General features: G+C 46.8%; 1 protein-coding gene across 2 annotated transcripts in view; it reads right to left on the reverse strand.

Moving 5' to 3' along the window:
* TGM1 (transglutaminase 1) overlaps positions 1–24,882 on the reverse strand; it is an 88,086-nt gene that overhangs the window by 19,798 nt on the left and 43,406 nt on the right. For both annotated transcript variants that reach the window (XM_085614010.1, XM_085614019.1), the window contains exons 5-7: positions 17,132–17,250; positions 16,937–17,044; positions 8,272–8,446 (exon numbers count right to left, since the gene is read on the reverse strand). In XM_085614010.1, coding sequence (XP_085470136.1) covers positions 8,272–8,446; positions 16,937–17,044; positions 17,132–17,250 — 402 coding nt within the window. The remainder of the gene's footprint in view (positions 1–8,271; positions 8,447–16,936; positions 17,045–17,131; positions 17,251–24,882) is intronic.

Genomic DNA, 24,882 nt, shown 5'->3' on the forward strand with positions numbered 1-24,882 from the left:
CCAGTGTATTTATGGCAGAGGTAAGATGGTTATTGATGGAATCTGTCCATATTTCCAAGTCCAATGTAATAGGCCTCTTGACAGGATTACTCCGAAGAGTACTCTCGAGGGTAGGACCGGAGATATTGTTCCAGCTTCTAACTACCTTCCAGGTAGGGGGAGGACTGGGGTTATGTTTAATCGGGGGGAGTAGAAGGTTAATAGAGAAGTGATCAGACCACCCGCAGGGGATGATATTTATTAAGTTCACGGAGGGGGAAGTGGTCCATGCCAGGTCAAGGGTATGACCTTTCTCATGGGTGGGGCCTGACACCAGCTGGGTGAATCCGAGGGAGGTAAGCATTGTCTCAATAAGTAGAGCCTGTCCCCCTCTGGGTATCTGATCCCAGTGATAGTTGAAGTCACCTACAATCACCATTTGTTGGAAGCGTGAACGAAGGTTAGTAATACAATCAGTGAGGAGATCGACAAAAGAGGGTGAGCAGCTAGGTGGGCGGTAAACCGTTACGATGACAATGTTAGAGGCGTTGTTGCAGACCTTGGTGACCAGTATGTCTGCTGCCTCCAAGTTTTCCCCAGACAGCTTCTCAATTGTCAGATGATCTTTAAAGATAAGGGCAACCCCACCGCCACGCTTCCCTGCTGACCTATTATGCCAAAAGGCATCATAGCCTGGAGGTAGGGATGCGATTAGCGTGGGTTCTGATTCCTCATCGAGCCACGTTTCGGTCAGGGCGAGAGCGTCGGGGGCATCCTCTTGTAGGAGGGTGAAAATTTCAGGGGCATGTTTATGGAGTGATCTTGTATTGAGGGAGACGAGTTTCATGGGGATAAGGTGTTTTAAGTGGGCAAGGTCCGGATTGCGCGGGGGAGACGCACAGCCAGTCCCCTTCACTTGTAAATTGAGAATACCTTCTCTCTGGAGGTCAAGCAAAGTTTCTGAAGTTAGTGGGTGTGCGTTAGCGCCTAAACTTAGAAGCTCATTGTGCGAATACTTGTAAGCACGGGCAGAGTTTATGGTCCCTGGGCCCTTTCGGGCGCGGACGGGCGCAGACGGGCTTGCCTTAGGCGCGCCTTCGGCGCGCCAGCGGCGCGCCCGCTGCGCGCGTCCGCTGCGCGTCCGCTCCAGCGTGTCTTATCAAGCTACTCGATGCCCCTAGGCCCCTCCCCTCCAATCAGCCCTGCTGAGCAGCAGCTGAGGCCCCTGAGACTCGTGGGGAAAGCGGGGAGGAGGTAGGGGACTAATTAGCACAGGAGGTTTGCAAATTCACAGTAGGTAACACAGTTTTAAAAGCAAAGTTTTAAAAGCAACAAGTTAAAAAATAGCGGCTAAAACGGGTAGAAGCAATCCTAACACTGCCTGGGCTAGCGCGTTCTGTAATCGCTGCGCGTCCGCTCCAGCGTGTCTTATCAAGCTACTCGATGCCCCTAGGCCCCTCCCCTCCAATCAGCCCTGCTGAGCAGCAGCTGAGGCCCCTGAGACTCGTGGGGAAAGCGGGGAGGAGGTAGGGGACTAATTAGCACAGGAGGTTTGCAAATTCACAGTAGGTAACACAGTTTTAAAAGCAAAGTTTTAAAAGCAACAAGTTAAAAAATAGCGGCTAAAATGGGTAGAAGCAATCCTAACACTGCCTGGGCTAGCGCGTTCTGTAATCGCTGCGCGTCCGCTCCAGCGTGTCTTATCAAGCTACTCGATGCCCCTAGGCCCCTCCCCTCCAATCAGCCCTGCTGAGCAGCAGCTGAGGCCCCTGAGACTCGTGGGGAAAGCGGGGAGGAGGTAGGGGACTAATTAGCACAGGAGGTTTGCAAATTCACAGTAGGTAACACAGTTTTAAAAGCAAAGTTTTAAAAGCAACAAGTTAAAAAATAGCGGCTAAAACGGGTAGAAGCAATCCTAACACTGCCTGGGCTAGCGCGTTCTGTAATCGCTGCGCGTCCGCTCCAGCGTGTCTTATCAAGCTACTCGATGCCCCTAGGCCCCTCCCCTCCAATCAGCCCTGCTGAGCAGCAGCTGAGGCCCCTGAGACTCGTGGGGAAAGCGGGGAGGAGGTAGGGGACTAATTAGCACAGGAGGTTTGCAAATTCACAGTAGGTAACACAGTTTTAAAAGCAAAGTTTTAAAAGCAACAAGTTAAAAAATAGCGGCTAAAACGGGTAGAAGCAATCCTAACACTGCCTGGGCTAGCGCGTTCTGTAATCGCTGCGCGTCCGCTCCAGCGTGTCTTATCAAGCTACTCGATGCCCCTAGGCCCCTCCCCTCCAATCAGCCCTGCTGAGCAGCAGCTGAGGCCCCTGAGACTCGTGGGGAAAGCGGGGAGGAGGTAGGGGACTAATTAGCACAGGAGGTTTGCAAATTCACAGTAGGTAACACAGTTTTAAAAGCAAAGTTTTAAAAGCAACAAGTTAAAAAATAGCGGCTAAAACGGGTAGAAGCAATCCTAACACTGCCTGGGCTAGCGCGTTCTGTAATCTTGGGGTGGGGGCGCCCTGTTTGCAAGCATATTTTTGTTTTAAAAGCACCCACTGCCGCGTTCTTTGTTGCCAGCAATTTTCAGCCATCAATAAAAACGTCAAGATCCCTCCAGTGATTAATGTTCCGGCTGGAGTGAGATCGTAGGTTTGTCTAGTGGAAGTTTAAACTCATCCTAAGGTAGTGAAAGGGGTTAATGTGCCTGCTACAAAGAATGTGTACCATGCAGATCACAAAATACATATAATGTAAATAGGTCAGTGGGTTACTACTTGTGTCCCAGGGATACTTTGTTACTTTTGTTACAGTTTATAAGTTAAAATTCTAATATAGCATGGTGAGCTATTAACTGTCATCAAAGAGCTGCATGCAAACTACAAGATATGTATTAGCGCTATATGTCTTTTTGCCCTGTCTTTCATTGAACTAAATTTGCAAAAAGGGTTCTTTTGAGTAGAAGCAATCCATTTGTATTATTAAAGAAAAAAGCTAACAATGATGTTATGTATTAAAGTATGAATGTGTGCTTTTCCAGACCAAAGACTCAAGGTATACTGCCTATCAGTGTAGATGACATGTGACTCCTACACCTTGTAGTCCTCTGTCTTATGTAACATTTCCTATACACTGATTTACACATGTATGATTGTCCCTGTGCCAGTGTGCGTGTGATTTAAAGTGCTCTGACACCCTACATTGGTAGGAGTGGCGCTATAAAACGAAATCAGTCTGAGAGAGAGAGTGGTTATAGAGACTTGAGGAGCACTGTTAAAAAATGGTGGTAGAGACGGAATCCGTGGTAGATGTGGTCATTGGGGGCGTGGGGGGGGCAACAAACATTGTCGCATAGGACTCCACCAGTGCTAAAGCCGGCCCTGACACATTCTCCCTGCAGCCAGACTCATCTCTCTAGGGCAGGGGTCTTCAAACTGTGGGGCGCGACCCCCAGGGGGGGCGTGAAGTGATACAAAGGGGGTCGCGCATTCCCAGTCACACTTCTGCCGAGGCCCATGGAACTACCGGGCTTCAGCCCCCCTCCTCCCGTCGTGTGTCTCAGCCCAGCTCGGCTGGGCAGTGTCTGGAGTCTTATCTCCTAAACGCCCAGTTTTTGACAGGTCGTTAAAGACCATTTGTATATTTACATGCCTTTGCAAGCAGCTTACAGAGGCTTAGTTTTTTTTTTCTTGTTCCAGTACCCCCTGGGCCCCCACTCTGCCTATTCCTTACATTTAAACAGTTCTACGAAACTCAGCTGTGAATAAAACTCCAGGAAGTTAAGAATGTCACAGTTAAACAACAAATAAAATTAACCAAGAACAAAAAATCGTTTAACGCTCTAGCGCTCAGAAGTGACATAAGGGTGGGATAGCGCTGTACAAATAAGTGAATAAATGTTCATACAGACTTCAAGTCTCGTGAGCAAATCACGGAGGGATTGCACAGACTTTCCTTTATCTGAGGTCATTAAAGAGAGGGCCGTTTTAGCAGGGATCGTGTGCAGTAACACTATTAATACTGCTTGTCTGAAAACAGCACATAAGCAAGTTGTCCCTTAATGAAACAATTTATCTGTGCATTTGTAAAGCACTAATATTCCACCTTTCATCTAATTCCCAGGGCTTCATATATCTTAAAAGGTTTTTTTCCTGTACACAAAGTGTTTTCCACTTTTGCCAATTTCTATTATAAGAATAATGTATCTTATAAAAACATTATGTACAAGTCCCATTGCATCTCAGCACTCCAACTCGTGAGAATTTGGTCCTGTGGATGTGCTGGAGTTGTAAAAATTTTAAAGAACTGAGGGTCAGATTTACAAGAAAGTGATGCATCTGTACAGATGCGTCACTTTCCCTGCGCCACCCTTAGAAACCCTTGCGCCACAATAGATGCGCCGTATTTACAATACAGCGCACTATGGGGCAAGGATTGACAGATGCGTCAGAAATTCTGACGCATCTGTTGGCGGAAAAGTCACACATTGATGGAGTCGTGTCGCAAGCACGATACAACTCCAGCAATGCGTGCTGAGGCCTATTCTCACTACACTGCGTCACTACTTACGCCTGCTTGAAGCAGGCGTAAGGTTTTGATGCAGTGGCGTCCTAAAAGTGGTGCAGTGAAATCTTGTAGATTTCACTGAGCCACTTTTACGAGGCCTTCCTGCGTGGGAACGCCCACCCTGCATACATTATACCTGGCGCAGGTATAATGTGACGCAGGGCTTTACAACGTGACGCATCTCCCTAGATGCGTCACGTTGTAAATAGGCCGCATTGTTTGCGTCACTGCTGCGTCAAAAAAGTGACTCAACTGCAGCGCAAAAGTCAGGCAAGGGGCTTGTAAATCTGCCCCTGAGTATGTAGGCTCAGGGAACCGCTTGTTACCCTGCGGCATTGGCAGAGCCAAGAATCCAGGCGTTTTGCCCCCTCCTGCTCTGGGACCAAAACTTGTTGTGCTGCCTGGACCAGAGCTGGAGTTTGATGAATATGCAGATTTAGATGTAGATTCTTGGTGGAGCGAAGCAAAGGAGGGTGCAAGTTCCATAACTGCGCGGCCTGCACCAAAACAGTGAGACAGACAATTCATGCCTTCCTGAATTAGGGAACAATAAGCATTGTGGTACAGGCCGAGAGGAGCATACCGGTCCGACCCGTATGCTCCGTGAGGAGAGATGAGAGGATGAGAGTGGACGGCAAAGGAGTGAGAGAATTCGATTGAAGACGTCAGGGATGAGGAGAAATGTGATGTGCCGAAGGGAAGTGCGGACAAGAAAGAAGTGAGTGTGAGCAAAAGGTGAGGGCTACTGTTAAACTTTGAGAGAAGTAAGCTGAGAGATGATCTGTGACCTAGAAAGATAATTTGATGCGACATGGGTGAGGGACAGTAGCGATAGGGGAAGAGAGGGAGTACTGGGGTGGGTGCTGAGCAGTGATTGATTTGTAATAAAACATGTTCCAGGGCCCTCACCAGTCGGCCACTGCAACTTTAACCACCCACCCATTGCCTTGCCTGCGCGGCCAATGACAATACCTATGCAACTACCAACCATAACACTTGTACAAGTGTGACTACTCAGACTATTTCAAGCCCCCAAAGCTATAAGAATGGCACGGGTGTCAGGAGTTTATCGTTTTTAATGTGTATTGAATTAATAAACAGCTGTTATGCTCATCTCTAAATTACACAGACAGAGCCACCATGTGGCAGATGGTCATAGTGCCAGTGCGCACAGTTAGGTGCCAGTGCAGCGCACCAGAAACCACCTGCTCAAATTAGGCACTGGTGCTGAGGTAACAGGGGAGAGGGACGTTGGTTCAAGAAGGTGTGGAAGAACAAAGGGGAGATGTGAAAGATTAATAGGGGGACTGGAGAGTTGTAAGATACAAATAGACACACATTTGAATAGAGAGACTTGAGGTGAATGAGAAGTGCTGAGGGGCACGAGAGGTGATGGGGCCAAAGAGGCGATGAGATAAATGCGGGAGTCTGTTAGAGATGAGGACAGTGAAAATACAGAAAGGCAAGGGGTGATTAAAGGTGAAGTGAGAGGTTGCATGGGGAGAGTTCAGAAGTTGTAAAAAGGGGTGAAAGAAAATGGCCTGTAAAGTGAGAGAGGGATCCTAGGTTGGGAGACGAGAGAGAAGAGAGGGATGGAAGGGAGGGGGTGAGAGGAAAGCAGCATGGGTAAACTGCTTAACTCTGCACAAGACCGCCAGGGTTTTAAGGGACCCCTGCTGCTCATGGCCAGGGCCAGGTGACCTTCTAATGTGGCAGCACGTATTTCTGCGGAGTGGAAGGCCCTTCACAAATGTTGACTAGACATCTTTCTGATGTTAATTGCTGTATTTTGGTTATAAACTGGTACTGATGTGGTGAAATCTTTCCTCAGTGTTACTGTGTGTAAAAAATGTCAAAATAATGAAGCAATGCTATTCCAAAATACGCTGCATAACATAATATTATTTACATTTTCTATCCACACAATTTAGTCAAACCTGTCGTGTAATTTGGTCCTCATCTACCTCATAATTCCAGTAGCCCTGCCTACAGGTTTAGAAATTTTTTTCAGGAGGGGGTCCTCACACCTGAAAATGTTTACAGGGGGGTCTCGGCATCCAAAAGTTTGAAGACCTCTGCTCTAGGGTGAGCGAGCGGCAGACGAGTGCTTTGGTAATACTGACATGAGAGAGCTGTGCTACATGCTCACAGCCAGCAGAGGGCGATGTCGGGCTACATTTGATAAAGTTGGAGCTAGCCAGGAAAGTCCATTCGCCAGTGTGTAGCGGTCACTTAAGGGCCCTCTTCTCACTGAAAGCGACATGGGATGACACCAGGTCCTCGCGGGTTCAGTGAAAGAGGCGCGGATGGGGTCTCCATCCGTGTGTGTCCTGGACAGAGTGTGAGAAGGAAGGGAAGGTGAACTCGGACATTCTGCATCCTCCCGGGACAGCAAGGAAGTAACGCGGGCCCCTGCAGCCCTTGGGGGGCTCGGTTTGGGGGTCCGCTAGAGTTGGCTTCCAGCAGCCAGCCCAGTGCCAGCATCAGTGAGATGTTACTGGCGCGAGTGGCGGATCCAGAGCATGGCTTCTGCCGCTCCACGCGGTCCCTCTCTACACTCATGAAGGGCCCTCTGGGGACACAGGTGGACCCAGGACAGGGTCGGACTGGCCTGCAGGACAACCTGGCAGTGCTAATTGACTGATCTGACAGGGAGTGTTACTGGCTGTTTGGGTCGGTGTTATAGTGCGATAGCCCGGTTGTTGCTGTTTGTGTCCTGCTTTCAACACAAACATTGCCTGCAGCAAGCCTGTGCATGCAGTCTCTCACACCTTGCGGAACCCCGATACCGCGCGCCTCTACACCTTCAAACTGCTGCCATCTGCAGATGTGGCCACTTGTAGCTCTCTGGTGCGGTAACTTTTATTTTGGTGCCTGGGTCTGTTTTCTGCCCCAGTGTCCCTCCTGCCGAGGGTGGCAGAGCCCCCTCGCCATCTACCCATTCCACCTGCAGGCTATGCTGGTTCGAGAGGGGCCTCGGCCTTCTGCTGGACTAGAGGCGTCCCCCTGCTGCAACGGCCGCCTCGAACCGGGGGCTGGAATCAGTACTGAGAGTGGCCCTCGGGTGGTGATTTCAGGGGCCCTTTGGGTGACTGCCTGCAAGTAAAGCTCTCCGACGCTGCCCTCTAGAGGGCTGGAAAACGGTTCATTTGAGAACCATGAAGGAAAAGTTACTTTGTGACCTTCCGACTGCGCTTCTAGGCGCTAGGCCAGGTGTTTCGCAGAGGAGGCCAACAGCCTCTCACTAGAGGAGCCTGGCCGCTCTTTTTCCCGTGAAACTCAGCTCAGGAGACCAAAGAAGGGGTGGGGTGAGGGGAGTTTAAGTCCACCTTTCAACATTGAAACCAAACTTCGAGACGCTGTGTGGATGGTGCGTGGATTGGTCCTGTCTCCCTGGTGATTATTATACGGAACTCTGAACACTGCCATATATATGATATAGATGTTTTTGTTTCCTGAATCTATCATAGCCGTAAAACGTGAAATGGTCTTGTGCTATGCAATGTGGAACATGACAAACAACTAAACCCTGCTTAGAGTGTTATTGAGTGTTTGTTTGTTTGTATTTGCTTCAAGAGATCTCTTTTCACTATCAATAGTGCAGCAAGTGCAGTAGCACCAGGGTCAAGGTGCTCGAGTGGGCTTCGGCGACCCAGTTTCCTTGCTGGCATTATGGCCCATGGCCCCCGTGGTACAACACTCGTGTCCACTCTAAGATGAGCCCTCGTAAAATGGCGTACCTGTGGTGGTGACTCCGGAGAACACCCAGCACTGACCGTACTTCACCGGCGACCCCGTCTGGTGGTACTTCAGCAAGATGTCCACGCTGCCCACCCAGGCCGTGGGGTTAGTTCCCGCGGAATAATCTCCGGACCAGTCGCCGGCCACCACGCCGTTGTCGTCCATTGAGTTCACCTGAAAAGAGTACAGAGGCGAAGGGTCGTCAGGATATGGTCATAATAGCTACTCTTCATAGAGCGCTTATTTTCTCACACCATGAATAACATATTGTACTACAATCTAAATTAAAGGTGTCGGACTCAGAAGAACAGAACCTACTAATCTTTGCACAACCAAGGGCCAGCCTACATCAACCACCACCTGAACTTCCACCAACCCTCCAGACACTGCGCTCCGCCTCTTTCTCCCTCGCACCCCCGCAGCCCAGAAGCAACAGTGGAGGAGGCTAACTCCTGGAATGAATCCCCCCTGCACCTCCGGACCGCCACCTCTCCCTTACACTTCCACAAGTCACCCAAGACCCGGCTATTCAACTAGTCGCCCCTGAAGCAGCTAGCCACTCAGCGCCTGGATACCCTCACGGGTGACTCCTGGAATGAATCCCCCCTGCACCTCCGGACCGCCACCCCTCCCTTACACTTCCACAAGTCACTCAAGACCCGGCTATTCAACTAGTCGCCCCTGAAGCAGCTAGCCACTCAGCGCCTGGATACCCTCACGGGTGATTAGCTGTGCTCTATAAATCCAGCTCGATTGTCTGATTGAAGCCAGAATCAGTAGCCATTCAAATGATTCCCGCATCTCAGCGGTGAGGTTTTAGCTCACTGAGCCACAAGGCCTTTCAGCCAGTGAAAGCCATGTTCCACACAGCATTAACGGAACAAACCTACGAAATCGGACTAGTAGCGATTTCTGCAATGACCGCCCTTCTTCTACCCGCGCATTCTCCCTTTTTAAATGAATTCATAACTTTGAAGGGCAAACAGGATTTTTAACATTGTGTTAAACATATCCCACGGCTATGTTTTTTTTAACAAAGATACACTGTCTTTGAACTGTTCACTAACTCCTCGTTCGTGGGGTTGAGAAGTTTTCTACAAAGGTTGGAGAAAGTGGGCTTACGTTTATTATCTGCATTTTAGTTCCAGTTTAACTTCATTGTGTATGGGAACTTTCTAATGTATATTTTTCACTGAATATTCAAGTATATTTTAAATACATCGGAATAACCAACATATCAGTGTGCACGAGCCCTCTATGCACAGCGGCGGCGTAGTTTGCGTATCTTGGACCCTATTGTAAGAAAAAAAGCCCACCCCAGTCGCCGTTTGAACTGTGAACTACAGCAATATTTAGGGTTCAGCAGGGCCGTTTCTAGGTGTTTTGCTGCCCTAGGTGAGAATTGAAAAATGCCGCCCCCTCCCTTTTACTACCACCACTCTCTCCCCCTGTCATCCAGGCTAGAAAGCATTAGATATTCCCAAACTCATGTTTTTGCCCTAGGCGGCCGTCTAGTCTTGCCTAATGGTAGAAACGGCCCTGGGGTTCAGTGAGCCCCTCAGGCCTCTGGTCCCTGTTGCCACTGCACCTGCTGCACCCTGGATACCACACCCCTCGTCTCAGATGTTGTTTTATGTGACCCCTTTTTCACCTCCTCGCAGTGGCTCGTGGGTGTGGCTGGCAGTTATGCAGGATGGGGCCTGCAATTGCTTATCTGTTGCCGAGCCCACATTCATCATAAACCGCGCTGTAAAAACACTTAAAACTCATCTGGGGCGTGCCCAGGCCGCAGAAGAGGAAGGAAGGGCCCTCCCACTGAGCTGAAGCAGCGCCGGTGTCAGAGAAAGGTGGAGATAAAAAGAGCGTGATGGGGGGGCTCACATACATGGAGTGCAGGCTGCACCCTCCGGCCAAGCCCCGGCCCGGAATGCCTGGCACACTGGCCTCAAAGGGATGGGGAGCTGCACCCCCTGCAGAGAACGGCACCGTGACTTCTCTCGAAGCCTGACTTTTACGTCATCTTCTGCAGCCCGTTGGTCGAAGGCACTGGTGTAACAAACCTTGAGGGGGCCTCCCTGCAAGGCACGTGGAGGGGCCCCCTCTGGGCTCAATAAGGAGCTCTGCAGCCAGAGTGCTGTGCTGAGGGGGCCCCCTGGAGCTTGGGGCCCCCCTTCCCAGAGAGAAAGGACAGCTCCAGCGAGGGGTCCCCGGCAGTGGCCCAGAGTCCCGTACGGTATCATTAATGCTAAAGATGCCCCAAGTCTGACTGCTGCCAAGAAATGCAACTACTACAACACTGAGCGTCCTAGACGCAAGCAGCAGGCCTCAACTCCAGTACCATTACAACTGAGGGTCCCCGAAGCAAGGCCATAGCCAGAACATCAGTCCAATAAAACTGAGGACACCAGAAGCAAGCAGCAGGCCATGTCCAGATTTCAGTGTCCTTTAAACAGAGAGTCTCAAATACAAGGCGATAGCCAGACTCCAGTGTCACTAAAACTAGGGGTTCACGAAGCAAGTCGCTAGCCATTGGCAGACTCTCCAGTGCCATTAAACTGAGGGCCCAAGAGGCGAGCGGCAGGCCTGTACTCCAGTGTCATTAAGGGTGAGGGTCGCAGGCAGAAGGCCAGAAGTCCAAGCGAGGGTCAGAGGAGGTAGGCCAGTACTCCAGTCTCATCAAAACTGAGGATCCCAGGCTCAGTCACCAGACCATAGCAGGACACCCCTGTCATTAAAAGTGAGATTGCCAGACACGTGCCAGAGGCTGAACCCCAATGTCATTAAAACAGGGGTCCGAGAGACGAGCATCGGACAGAACCTGGCTGTCTTTACCTCTAAGGGCCAAGACGCTACAGCAGCCTAAAATACCACAGGCATTTAAAATGAAGATTCCCGAAACTACTAGAAAGCCAGAAAAGCTACAGAATTAGAAACAAGGGCACCAGACCCCGCATATCCCAAGAAAGACGCGTGGAAGAGTAGGTTCCGCCTTAAGTCTGCATGGCCCACTGACAACTCGCTATAAACCTGGTTAAACACAGGGCCATACAAAAAAAGTGTCTGTCACTAAGCCTGGGCAGAGTTCACGGAACTACACGAAGTGCAAAAAAACCTCTGCAGCCCTACGCAAGCGGCGGAGTCCGTTGGATAAATGCTGTTTGCTGTGATTTTCAGTGCCACGTGCTTGTCTGCACTGTGCAATCATCGCAAGCGGCACCATGCACAGTGCAAGTGGGAGCTGCTTCCTTTCTGCAGCTTGAGCAGATTTTTATTCGAGCAGCAGCTTTCTCAATCCGAGCAGACAGTTTCTCAATGCAAGCATATGCGACCATTGACAATGAGAAATCTGACCGCCTGCGTTGAGAAATCTCGCCAGGAGGTTGATTTTCCATGCTCGCACTCGCCAACTTGATGTTGACGATCGCGAACGAGGGGAAAAAAAGCGGAGTTTTTCGGAACTTAGCGAGCTCCACATAATGCGAGCTGAGCGGAGCGGAGTTCACCCCTCAGACTTATCTGTCACACAGGCCAATCCTAGGAGGAGGCAGACTGTCAATGTTCACTCTTACGAGGCAACAGGTGGCACCTCCTGAAAAATGTGTTAAAACACATGCCAGAACCTGCAAATCACAGCTTCCGCAAGAAAGATGTGAAAACGCAGCCACCTCATGAAAGAAGGAATAACACAAACACCTCACGAAAGACAGGAATAACAAAAACACCTCACGAAAGACAGGAATAACACATGCACCTCACGAAAAACAGGAATAACACATACAGCTCAGGAAAGATACGAATAACACATACATCTCACAGAAGGCATCCAAAATCCATGCACCTGATGAAAGAAGTGAAAACAAGGCAACCTCACAAAAGGTGTGCATAGCACACATCTCACAAAAGATGTGAAAAGTTCATGCACCTTATGAAGGGCATGCAAAACACAGCCACCTCACGAAAGAAAGGCATAACTCATCCAACCACACAAAAGAAGTGTAAAATGCATGCACCTTATGAAAAATCTGCCAAACAGAGCCACATAATGCACAATGTGCCAAGTTTTGGACTGGCCTTTCGGACACCTGGGAAGTTTCGGAAGGGTCAGCTTGAAAGGGTCAGCGTGAGGGCTATTCTTCTTAACCCGTGGGCCAAAACGAAACAAAAACATCTCATCCTCTGATTCTCTCAACAGTGGAAGTGCATAAAACCTATATCCGACGAAAGACATGCAAAATTCATGCATCTTACTACAGCCATGCAAAATACATCCACCTCACGAAAGATGTACATAACACTAGCTCACAAAAGTGGTGCATAATACATATACCTCACGAAAGACTTGCAAAATGTAGCTACCACATAAAGAGGTTGACGTATTACACCTTACGAAACACATGCAAAACAGCCACCTCACAAAACATGCAAAACACGCACCTTTATCAAGGACACACTAAACACATGCACCTTTACCAAAGACAAGCAAAAACACATGCACCTTTACCAAAGACAAGCAAACACATGCACCTTAACCAAAGACAAGAAAACACATGCATCTTTACTAAAGACAAGCAAACACATGCACCTTTACCGAAGACAAGCAAACACATGCTCCTTAACCAAAGACAAGCAAACACATGCACCTTAACCAAAGACAAGCAAACACATGCACCTTTACCAAAGACAAGCAAAAACACATACACCTTTACCAAAGACAAGCAAACACATGCACCTTAACCAAAGACAAGAAAACACATGCATCTTTACTAAAGACAAGCAAACACACGCACCTTTACCAAAGACAAGTAAACACATGCACCTTTACCAAAGACAAGCAAAAACACATGCGTCTTTACTAAAGACAAGCAAACACATGCACCTTTACCAAAGACAAGCAAACACATGCACCTTAACCAAAGACAAGCAAACACATGCACCTTTACCAAAGACAAGCAAAAACACATACACCTTTACCAAAGACAAGCAAACACATGCACCTTAACCAAAGACAAGAAAACACATGCATCTTTACTAAAGACAAGCAAACACACGCACCTTTACCAAAGACAAGTAAACACATGCACCTTTACCAAAGACAAGCAAAAACACATGCGTCTTTACTAAAGACAAGCAAACACATGCACCTTTAGCAAAGACAAGCAAACACATGCACCTTAACCAAAGACAAGCAAACACATGCACCTTTACCAAAGACAAGCAAAAACACATACACCTTTACCAAAGACAAGCAAACACATGCACCTTAACCAAAGACAAGAAAACACATGCATCTTTACTAAAGACAAGCAAACACACGCACCTTTACCAAAGACAAGAAAACACATGCATCTTTACTAAAGACAAGTAAACACATGCACATTTACCTCCTTTACCTAAGACAAGAAAACACATGCACCTTTACCAAAGACAAGAAAACACATGGACCTTTACCAAAGACAAGCAAACACATGCATCTTTACTAAAGGCATACATAACTGCCACCGCAGATGGAGAAAAATTCAGCAATCACAAAACACAAACGAGAGACTGTTCGCAAATGATTAACAAAACCCCATGTACTTCACAAAAGAAGGTAAAAGAACACTCACTAGTCATAGAAGAGAGGAGCAAGAGGTTTGCAGGAAAGAGGAGAGTACCTCCTAGAATCTGGCTGTTAAAATGGAGTGAAAAGGAGACCATTTTGAATATTACATATCGTGTTCGAAAGCAGTGAGCGGAATTCTGTGGCCGACAATTTAAATAAAAAAGACTCGTCATGTTTTTTGTAAGGCTGCTAGCAATGTTCTTGGCGCCTAAGTGGAGCATTTTAACACGAGTGAGGCATTCCAGGTATCTAGGGATTGGGCTGGGGTTTGGAGCCCCAATCATCTTAAATGTAAAAAGTATGTATAATGTGTGATGATAATCAAAATGTTTTAGTGCAATTAGGTTTAGTATACTATATACGGCCTGAGAATTGTTTCCTCAGTTGCCTCAGGACAATTCTGTGCCTTTTTCTGTAGAGGGTGCCTGTAACTCGGGCCTTGGGATTTTCACATCTCCTGTGGGCATCGGTGTGGTCCCCTACCTGTTAAAGGGCCACATATTACAGTCCACCCATTGTTTGCGGGGCAGTGGTGTGGATTCTATATAACAATTTCTCATTTGATGCCTTAGAGGCTTACAGGACAGCGACTCATGTGCTATAGGAAGAAGGAATTAATTAGCCCTCCTCTCTACTATTGGATTCCCTTTGGGACCAAAAGGCTATACAAAGATCATATTTTTCTTGGCCTGAAGAAGACCCTAATTTGATGTTTTTAATCTTGCACAATAATACAAAAGTCGAAACATCGATGCCCATTTATAAGCGCTAGTCCACTTTGACCATTATAAATAATAAGGAATACATCCATAGGTCATTCTGAGACAAATATTATGTTTTCACGCAATGTCTGTATTTAATTGTATGTCATGTAAATAATTTATGTATTTATTGTATTGTATTGTGGTATGTGTACAATTCACCTCACTTTTTATGTCTCACTTATCTCTGTGTATATGTTCTGTTTTTAAATTGACTTATGATACGTCCTGTTTTTGAATGATATACGATTCTTTAACATATCAATTCTAGCAGTACAATCAATTCGTACCTCTTTTTCATGAATATGTGTTTAGACGTATCTTTTTGAAAACATTTAGTGTAATCCCGCGGGATAAGGGGATAAAAGGTTAATCCTGTAAAGTGTGTTGTGGCAGAACCACTGTTCGTTTACTGATATAGTCCCCAGGTTCTGCATGTTACTGGGTATCCCCAGTGACTAATACTGGCCATAGAGGCTTAGCTTTGCCTTCGGGAGGTGATCGGGGTAGAGTTACGATTCATTTCTGTCTGGTATTACTCTCTGACAGGCTCTTGCACTATTCTGTAAGGCCACTATGGTCTGAAAAATCACTAAATAGGAATGACCGGTCACAGCAACAGGGTGGCACGTGTGTTCTGCTAGGTTGGAGATTGGCAGCCATGCCACAGGCCAAGAGGGTGTTCAGAAAGGGGATTGTCACTGAGAAGCAGTTTAAAGTCTGTATTACCACTATGCATGTGTCACTAATAATGTTGCACTACCTGGAAAAGGTACTTTTTAGAGAACACTACTAACCTCTGACTTCCTAGGTTATATTACTATTTCAATTAACATAAGGCTCTGTAGGCAACATCTACAGAGTCGACTGGGGTTTAGGTTGGTGTTGACCCTGAACCTTTCTGTTATACTATATAAATGTCTAAACATCGGTATGTCCTTCAATTTTTTTCTATATGGCTCCCTTGGTTATTTCTGATTCGAATGGCGTGATATGTCACAATATGGTGATTTAATTTGTGATATTAATATAAACCAGCCAAAATATTGTATCCATGCTATCGGCTACCAACATATTGTATTTAAAAGGGAAGTCAAGATTTACTATTTTAACACCACATCTGCTCACTTTGGATATATACTACGTTTTTATTGCATTTTTTAACCAAATACTAGGTACATCATAACATACAATTCCTACCAGCAGCATATGTCTGGCTGCAAACCAATAACAGTTCTCAAGCTCCGTAGTGCGGCTGTGGGGAGGAGTCTGAGGGACACTAGCTCCGTGCAAGGGACCATGAGTCGATCACATAAAGCGGCTGTTGCAATCATGCACCTTGACTCAGATATACTTGATGTACACACCACCCATGCGTGTTGTGACTATTTATGTAGAGGTAGTACTTTCAATGTCATCTTTGAACAGGTTATTTTTCCAATGGCCCCCATATATCTCCGGGGCGAGATAATTCTGGTAATTCCTCGCCGTACATCTAAAGCTGTTCGTTACAGAATGTTAAATCTGTTGGCCATTGCTTCTGCGTATGGAGCCTATCTCAACCCCAGCGCATCCCCACCCGCTTCTTAGCCGTGAGGAGATGTCAACAAACTTTCTTACATTCCGTCGTATGTCTTTCACCAATCCCAACAAACACATTTGAAGGGACATCCCCAAAATGTCTGATGTCATCGTAGACTGGCAGTCAATTATCTCGCCAAGTCATTTTGGATGCTAGAGCCGCTCCACGCCAGATGTAAGGAGTCGGCCATGAGAGCTGGGTATCTGACACATCCTTCAGTCCACCGAAGCCCACGTCTCAGAAGACTGGCGGGTGTGGAATATAGTTGGTGCAGCCATTTCCAATGGCTGATGCCCAATCTACAGTTAATGGCTAATTAATGCTCCCGTTTTACATTGGTGATGCACTGGTAGCCAATATCATGGGCACATTAGTTGGGCAGGTCAACTGAAAAGCACCGATATTTGGAATAATACCTTAACAGTGCTGTTAAACTAATACTGATTTCAAATAACTGTAACTTCAGGAATAGGTTTGACGAGACACTTATGTGCACATGAACTGTATGAATAAAACTAAAGTGATCTGACTAATATTAACTATTATTTTAGAAGTTTAGATGGTGTAGTTGAATGAATATCCATTTATTATTAACATTAATATCATATATATATATTTATCATATCATATGATATACATCATATATATATACATATATATATATATACACATATATATATATATATCAGGAAATTATTGCAGCTCTTTGAGGCGCTTACCAGAGCAGAGACCACCCGGGTGACGTTGATAGGGTCTCCTCGTCCTGGGTAGGGCATGCCGGCCCGGTCTAGCAGGTATAAGCATGCGTCGAGCACCCCTCTATTGAACTGAGGAGAAGAGTGGGCTGTTAATATCTGCAATGATCTTCAGCACCTTGTTCGAAACCCTGAATCCCTCAGTACCCAGCACCTTACCTGCCCAAAGTTCCATGAGCGCTCGCCAATCTGCTGCTCAGTACCGTAGTATAGACGTCCAATTTCACACAGAACATACTCTTTCTTCCAGGACTCGTCGCTCATAAAGACGGTATCCACTACGGAGAAAAAAAGAGTGAGGATAAGAGGCTAGTTTATGCATCTGCATAGCCCTTGTCAATGATCACCGTCTCATGTATCTTTATCATAGCAGTATGTTATATCTTCAATTAAGCATGGAACGTCACTGTAGAATTCATCCACATTTTAGGTTCTATGGTTTTCCTTGAGCATGCATTCTGGACCGGCAGTTGCTCACATCTGCTGGCCTGTTAGCACCATCACAAGATTAATGCCTGAATAAATCATCCTTAACATAAGGAATACTACAGCTGTTTACCACAATTTTGCGATGATTTTGTCCAGGGCAACAAAAGGCTTAGACATAAGCCTGATGATGACTTTTGAATCCACAAAATATTTTCTCAAAAATCAGCAACGACTTGAAAGACTTTATTTTGAAGCTTCAATCGTGCATTTTTCAGTGTAAGCCATCCCTGATGAGTGGGTAATACATTTATTTATGGCCGCTGTCACAACTCAGCAAATCAGTGATTCTGGTCGCGTTCTCACTCACACCACAACCCCCTACCAAGACCTTTACCACATTTTTTCAGCTCACCAACAGGCTATCCTCCCTGTCAGTAGGTTTCTAATGGAGCGATCACGTTATCTCTTTCTTTCCTTAAAATGGAAGGACAGCCCACACGACGACCTCGTTCTTTTTTCAGGCAGGACCCTGCCCATTTCTATTGCACTACTGACTTCTAATGGTTATGAGGTTCAACATCATCTAACAATTCTATTAACATTAAATGTAACTATTGGCAGAAACTTTGTTTATCTGCTATCAAACAAACTTCAACCGTGTAATCGCATGAACCAAAATTTAAGTTCATAATAATATTCAACTGTGTTTTTACATCAAATCTTTTATCATTATGCTAAGCTTTCTCCTGCAACTTGGTCCCCCTCTGGTAGAACAGGAAATGTGGATCAGGTTTTTAAGAACTATGTCGAAGCACTTGATGGATTAAATGTTTCCTCCAATAGAAATAACTTTGTTATTAAGTGCCATAGCAAAGGAAGGCCAGCATGTTTTCAAGAACTTACTTGCAGCTGTTAATGCTGATGAAGTCATGAATGCTGATGTTTATAAGGAAGGCAAACAAAGACTGGAAGGGAGATTTTTCTAAATCCATAAATATGGCCATGACAAGATGTAAATTCCATTCGAAATCACAAAGTGCAAGTGAAACTGTTGAAGAATGTTTTGCTAGATTGAGGGAGATAGCAATAAAGTGTCAATTCGGTCATTCGGTTCATTTTTTAGAGATCAGTTAATTGTTTGGGGCATTAGTAAAAATAAATGCAAGAAATATTGTAGGTGGCAAGAAGTAAGTGTTCACCATTGCAAAGGTTGTTGAGGAATGCAAAGTATTCATTAAGAAAATGCAAAAGTTGAACTTCAAGAAAAATGATGAAATAGCAGATACATTTGAATCTGGAGAGGATCATAATGCGGTCAATAAGAAAACATCAGGTTACAACAGAACTGCAGCTACTGAAAAGAGAGGCAATAGATGTTCTAACAATTTATTGGAAAGGGGTAACACAAGAGCCTGTCACAGATGTGACAGTTTGTATCACTGACTGGGTTCTAAAAAGTGTTTTGCCATTCAAAAAAAGTGTTACAGGTATGGAAGAAGAGGACACTTTGCTTGCATGAAAGTAGAGATGGAGGAAAGGCTCAAATGGCAGCAGTGGAACATGAGAATGAAGAACAAAAGAAGAGTGTTAACTGTTGGTGAGCATTAAAATGAACAAGGAAGGAGATTTCGTCCCAAAGTCATCTTCCAGGTGAATGACAGAGAAATAGCTTTGATGGCTTACTCAGGTTCATTAGACACAATTATTCCACAGGACATGTTTGAAGTTACAAGGTCTGGTGTCAAGCTAATCCCGAAAGACATCAAGCATTATGGTTATCGAGAAAGTGATGTTGACGTTCTAGGTAATATGTGGACAGCTATTAAATTTTGAGATAGAAGAGTAGAAAGAAAGGCATATGTAGCCAGGAGAGGACCACCTATATTTGTTTGCTTGCATCAACATGATCTTCACATAATCTTAAATCCTCTGCCAACAGATCAAGTTATAGTAATTGAGGACACTAACATTGAGGAAATTTAGGCAATTTAAAGAATTTTATTATATTCAAAAGTAGATCTGACTGAGGGATATGTACATAAAATTGTTTTGCGGTGTTATGTAGTAGCTGTCAGACGCATGCCTCAGAAAATACCAATTTTCATTAGAGAAAATGTAAAACAAATTTAAAACAAATGGTAGCGGATGGGTATAGAGCTTGTGGAAGGTGCTAAGTGGCTCTCTCCAACTGTCATCATAAAAAAGGCTGATAGTAGTTTCGGATTTTGTATAGACCCCTGCCATTGAAATAAGATTATTGTCTCAGATTATTATCAACTTCCAAACATCAATAAGATAGTTCTCCTTTTGAAGGGTGGTAGGTACTTCTCAAAAATGGATTGGAGGAGTGCTTAGCACGAAATTGATTTACAACATTAATCTAAAAGATTGACAGCATTTGTAACTTCTGAAAATGTTTTCCAGTTTACTAGACTTTCATTTGGTTTGGCGATAGTCACCAATGAGTTTCAGAAACTAATGTCTGTTAATTTTGGTCAGCAAGACAAAGTCTTGTCCTTTTAGGAAGATATTTTTATCTTTAAAAGAATAATTGAAGAGCAGAGTGTATATTTGAAACACGTCTTTCATATGTTCGCTGATGCCGATCTCATTTTATGAAGAGATAAATTGCCATTTTTACAAATTAAAATATTTGGGTTATTCCACCTGAGCTGAGGGGGTTAAGCGTAAAACTGATCCTGTGAATGCAAACGTCAATGATGCCATTCCAGGGGATGAAAAGCAGCTCCATTCTTACATGGTGTCAATTAAATACTATTGTAAAGTTGTAGCAGTTTTGCAGCTAGAACTAAAAATGTACCTATACTGCTTAGGAAGGGAATGTTGTTTCTGTGGGAGGATGTACAACCAGAAGTGCTTACAAAATAAATGCAGCGGTTGGAAATGCAGGCATTCTGTTGTCCTTTAATGTCAGATGGAAAACGATGGTGACTGGAGATGTGAGTGCGATTGGTCTGGGTGCTAAACTCTCTCAAATTCATGGCACTGAAGAAAAGCCAGTGACTTTTGCCTCTCTGTCAAAGTGAAGGTCTGAAAGGAATTATTCTGTGATCGAGAAGGAGGCGTAATCTGCTTCGAGGGGTCATGAGTATTTTAGAATGTACATATAGGGTTTTAGTATGATTTTGGGAACAGATCACAGACCTTTTCTAAAAGTTTTAGAACTGGAAGAAGGATTTCAGGATAAAAGTGGTAAAGAAAGGAGACAACTGTGGAAATTTAGCCTGCAAACTGAACATTATCTGCGCCATCTTGCCCCTCCCCAGCACCACGCACAGCGAACGCACGGCTGCCATTTTAGGCACCCCACTCATTGTCAATCGCCAGCGCGGTCCCCTTGGCGCTGCAAGCATCCCCCGCGCGCTGGCGACCCCCGCTCTCTCGTACAGGCCATAAACCCTCTCCTTCTGCGCGACCCTGCTACGGAACCACTTCCGACCGACAACCCATACATGGTCATGCCTCTCCTTTGATAACCCCCCTTCCTCTGCGCCCCATTGTCTGAACTGGTCCCAGGCCATCACCTAGCCCTGCGGATGCAGTTTATTGCCCCTACTGTAAGGGAAACACCCCACATCAAAGGGATTACAGCAGAATCAAAGCCCCTACCCCCTGAGACCCGGCCGGTTGCACACACCCCCGGGAATTAGCGGAATTCCCTGCTGCGCGATAGCCATCTCCCACTGCGGGTAGGGTGGGAACCTCTACTGTAACCATGTGTGGGATCGGATCTGAGCCGGGGCTTCAGGGGATATTTCCCCGCACATCAAGGGAATCTCAAGAATGTACTATGTATAATAAAGCAATAAACCAGTGTATAAGAGACCAGGTCTCAGAGATGCAGTTAGAGCACCTCGTGACGATACCTTGCTGTCTGATCTGATGTGTTCTGCTCCGACGGAATAAAACCTTGTTTCCTGCCTTCCAGTCTCCAGCGCCTGCCTCTTTTATTGGTAAATTATCGAGTGGTATGAGAGGCGATTACCGCCGGGCAAATACTTGAAAGGATACCGACTGAAACTGCCGCTACCATTTACCAATTGGCGTCCCAAACGTGGGGCCCATCAGCGACACGTGGATCCAGTGGGAGAGGTCCCGACGACAGAGTGAACGACTGCAACGATCGGGAGAGCTCCTGCCCAATAGACCCTCGTCTGGCAGCCGATCATCCGAACTTCACTGGTTCCGAGCAGACCTCTCTCGAGTGATCTACGGTCCTGACTGGGAACCATCAGGAGTGCCGCGGCAAATACGGAGAGTAGAGGACGATCGGGCGCTGGAGGCGGAAGACGAGAAACTGTCCACGCGGTCCGGGTAAGGTCGTGATACACGACAAATTGAGAAATAATTGATTGATTGTTTAATGCTCTGGAAATACTAGTATTGCTCATTGATTGTGCTCATTGATTGTTCTCTTTGAGATATTCGCTGTCTACAAACGGGGAGGAGTAGAAATACTCTCTCTCTCTCCCTTTGCAGATAGTGAAGGGTAGGTAACGCAGACTTTTGTCCCCGTTGAAACCCGTCGTGCCTATCTTTATCTCCCCATTGATTGATTGTCCGAACATTGATTGTTTTGAAGAATAGTGCTTTTTGAGATATTCTCTGCTTACAAATAACGAAGAATAGAGATATTCTGTCTAGTCTTTGCAAGCAGTGAAAAGATAGGTAGTGCTGACTTTTGTCCCCGTTGAAACCCGTCATGCCTATCTTCTCCCCACTGATTGGTAGTTGGTTCTGCCCGGACCGCTTATTAGAGGTGAACCATCCGGCTCCACTGGAAGGCACCCCTAATAAGGACATGTTCACTAAATATGGATTAGTCGCCGTAGCCTATAGCAAGCTGTGGCATAAATATACCAAGAAGGACCCCGAAAGTCAGTGGCCACTGATGGGATCCTTCGACGACCATAAGATAGAAGCGCTAGAAATAGCTCTGCGTAGCAATAAGACGACGCCTACTATGCTTGACAGTATCGGCATGTGGCGCAAAGAAGCAACGCAACGGAAAAAGAGGGAAGAAGTAAAAGCAGAAAAGGAATTACGAAAGGCAGCTCACCTTGCCGCTAGAAAGTTAGAAGAAGACATAAAGGAGAGAAGGGAAACTAAACTAAGACAGGAACCCGAAACCTCAGGCCAGTACGCTGTTAGGACCCCTTCTTTGCTCTACCCTGAGTTGTCCTCCAAGCAGCGAACGAATGACGAGTTACTGTTAGGTCCTCCGATCATTTACATGCCCCCTCCGTATGCACCCTCCCAATCAATAGTACAACACCCACCACCCCCGAACACGAGCGAAAGCAGTACAAGGGCCTCGGCCCTCACGGCCTCCGCGCCGGCTGAGCCTCTTGTGCCGAACCCAACGTCAACCACAAAGCCAGTCGACCATGAGATAGGAAAGAGAGAGTCCACCAGAATGAATCGATTAACTAAGGATGAACGGACAGGAATCGACAAGATAGTAAAGGCACTGGTAGGATCCTTTTTGACCTTACAAAAACTAAAATAACGCTAGGAGTTAGCCCTTTGTGGGACATATGAAACCAAGGGAACGAGTCAAGCTCACGGTCGAGACGACCGCGAGGTAGCCCGACTCCATCACTCTCGCTACCTAAACATGTCTGCCCTACTGCCCACCCCGCCCAATAAGCATGACAAAATCCCGCACAAACGGAAGCCTGCTGACACCCACCATCGACGTCACCAAACTAGGGCTAGATCGCGCACAATTGGGCTATGTTAATTTTCCGATTGCACAGTAACCTCCTTGTGCTCGTCATCAAACTACAAATATGTACAAACACTCCAACGAAGTAATGTAGTTATAACATTTTAATAACTTATAGGATATAACAAACACACCAACAGGGTAAACAGGTTAAAACACGTTTTAAAACAACTATTTACATGACAGTCTGCTGCAACCTCCATCCCAAAGCCTTAACGTCCACGTGACACCGTCCTCGCCTCTCCTTCCTCGAAATTGCAACATTGGCCTGTTTTGGGCGGTCCCTCTTAGTTGACTTTGGGCTATAAAAGCCATGCAAAAATCCATTGACATCAGTGGCGAGCGATTGTGCGAATAGGCCGGAGGCTATACGAAGCGCCGAAGTTCTGGCAACACCAAGGCGGAGCCCGCCATGCTGTGCGGGCCTTTCCGCTTTCTCTTCTTCTTTCTTTAATGAGGGCTGGTGCCCTGGCGGGGGGAAGCGACGCGGACGGGCCTCCCCCACCTCCCCAGGTGGAGGCTCGCCGGGCACCCCAACCGTCTTTGACTCTCCGGCCAGCTAAGCTGCACCCAACCGTCTTTCACTCACCGGCCAGCTAAGCTGCACCCAGCCATCTTTTTCATCGGCCTGCTGAATTTCACCCTGGCACGCTGTGCGGGTCTTCCCAGTCACTTCTTCCTTCAATAACGGAGGGTGCCCTGGCGGGGGGAGGCGACGCGGACGGACCTCCCCCACCTCCCCAGGTGGAGGCTCGCCAGCAGATGAGGGCACCCCAAACCACACCTTTCACACGTTGGCCAGCTGAGTTGCGCCCTGCCACTTCATTCGCCGTTCGGCTGAGCCGGCACCCCTGCACGCGGCCGCCAGGCAACCACCCAAGCACCGGGTTCACCAGGACTGCCGCTAGCGCCCGACGTGAGGAGTGGGCCCCCGCAGCAAGGTAATCGGGGACCCACCCCGGTGGTGATACCATCCAAACTGCTGTCGTCACTGCTACTGGAATCACCCCGGTGGCAGCACCACCCGAACTGCTGCTGTTTCTGCTGCTGGCTCCTCTCCGGTGACTGTACCGAAGAGCTGCTGCTACTGCTGCCCTTGAACTCCGGCGGTTGACCCCTCCGGTTCCAGGCCTGGCCCACCGTGAGACAATTCTGGACTCGAAAGCTTGTTTGCTAGGGCATGGGCCCCACCCTTGACAGAACGCTCCCCTCAGCCTTGCAGAATTGGTTGGAGTCATTTGACGTTCGACTCCTGCGGACTTCCGGTAAGGACAAAACCACCACCATTGCTCTTTTTGCCCCCGGGCGGCAGCCACCTTGCCTCCGCTTGATACAGTGAGACAGTAAAGCGTCGGCGGAAGAACCCGCCTGCTGCCCCGCCCTAAGAACAAACCGTGGCATTGCTACAAGGTTGCAGTGACGCCATGCTGACGCAAAGTTGACGCTAACGAAAGTTCTCGAACCACCGAAAGGAATTCTGGTTCAACTGCTAATTCATGGAAAAACTTAGACTGTGCACTGGCCCGACCCCGCCCTAAGATGGCGCTGATGTAGGAGTGGCCTACAACTCCTTGTGGCGTTCCAGTCACATGACATTCGTGTTAAAAAGAGATATATATACATGTATGCGATGCTTTCACACATGACGATGGGGGAGAGGGGGGAACCGACTTTTATGTTAATCTAGTGTTGCTCATGTTGCTCGACGCCTCTTGCACCGTGGCCGGCCTAT

This window comes from Triturus cristatus, chromosome 1_1 (assembly GCF_964204655.1).
Source record: "Triturus cristatus chromosome 1_1, aTriCri1.1, whole genome shotgun sequence".
Classification (NCBI taxonomy): Eukaryota; Metazoa; Chordata; class Amphibia; order Caudata; family Salamandridae; genus Triturus; species Triturus cristatus.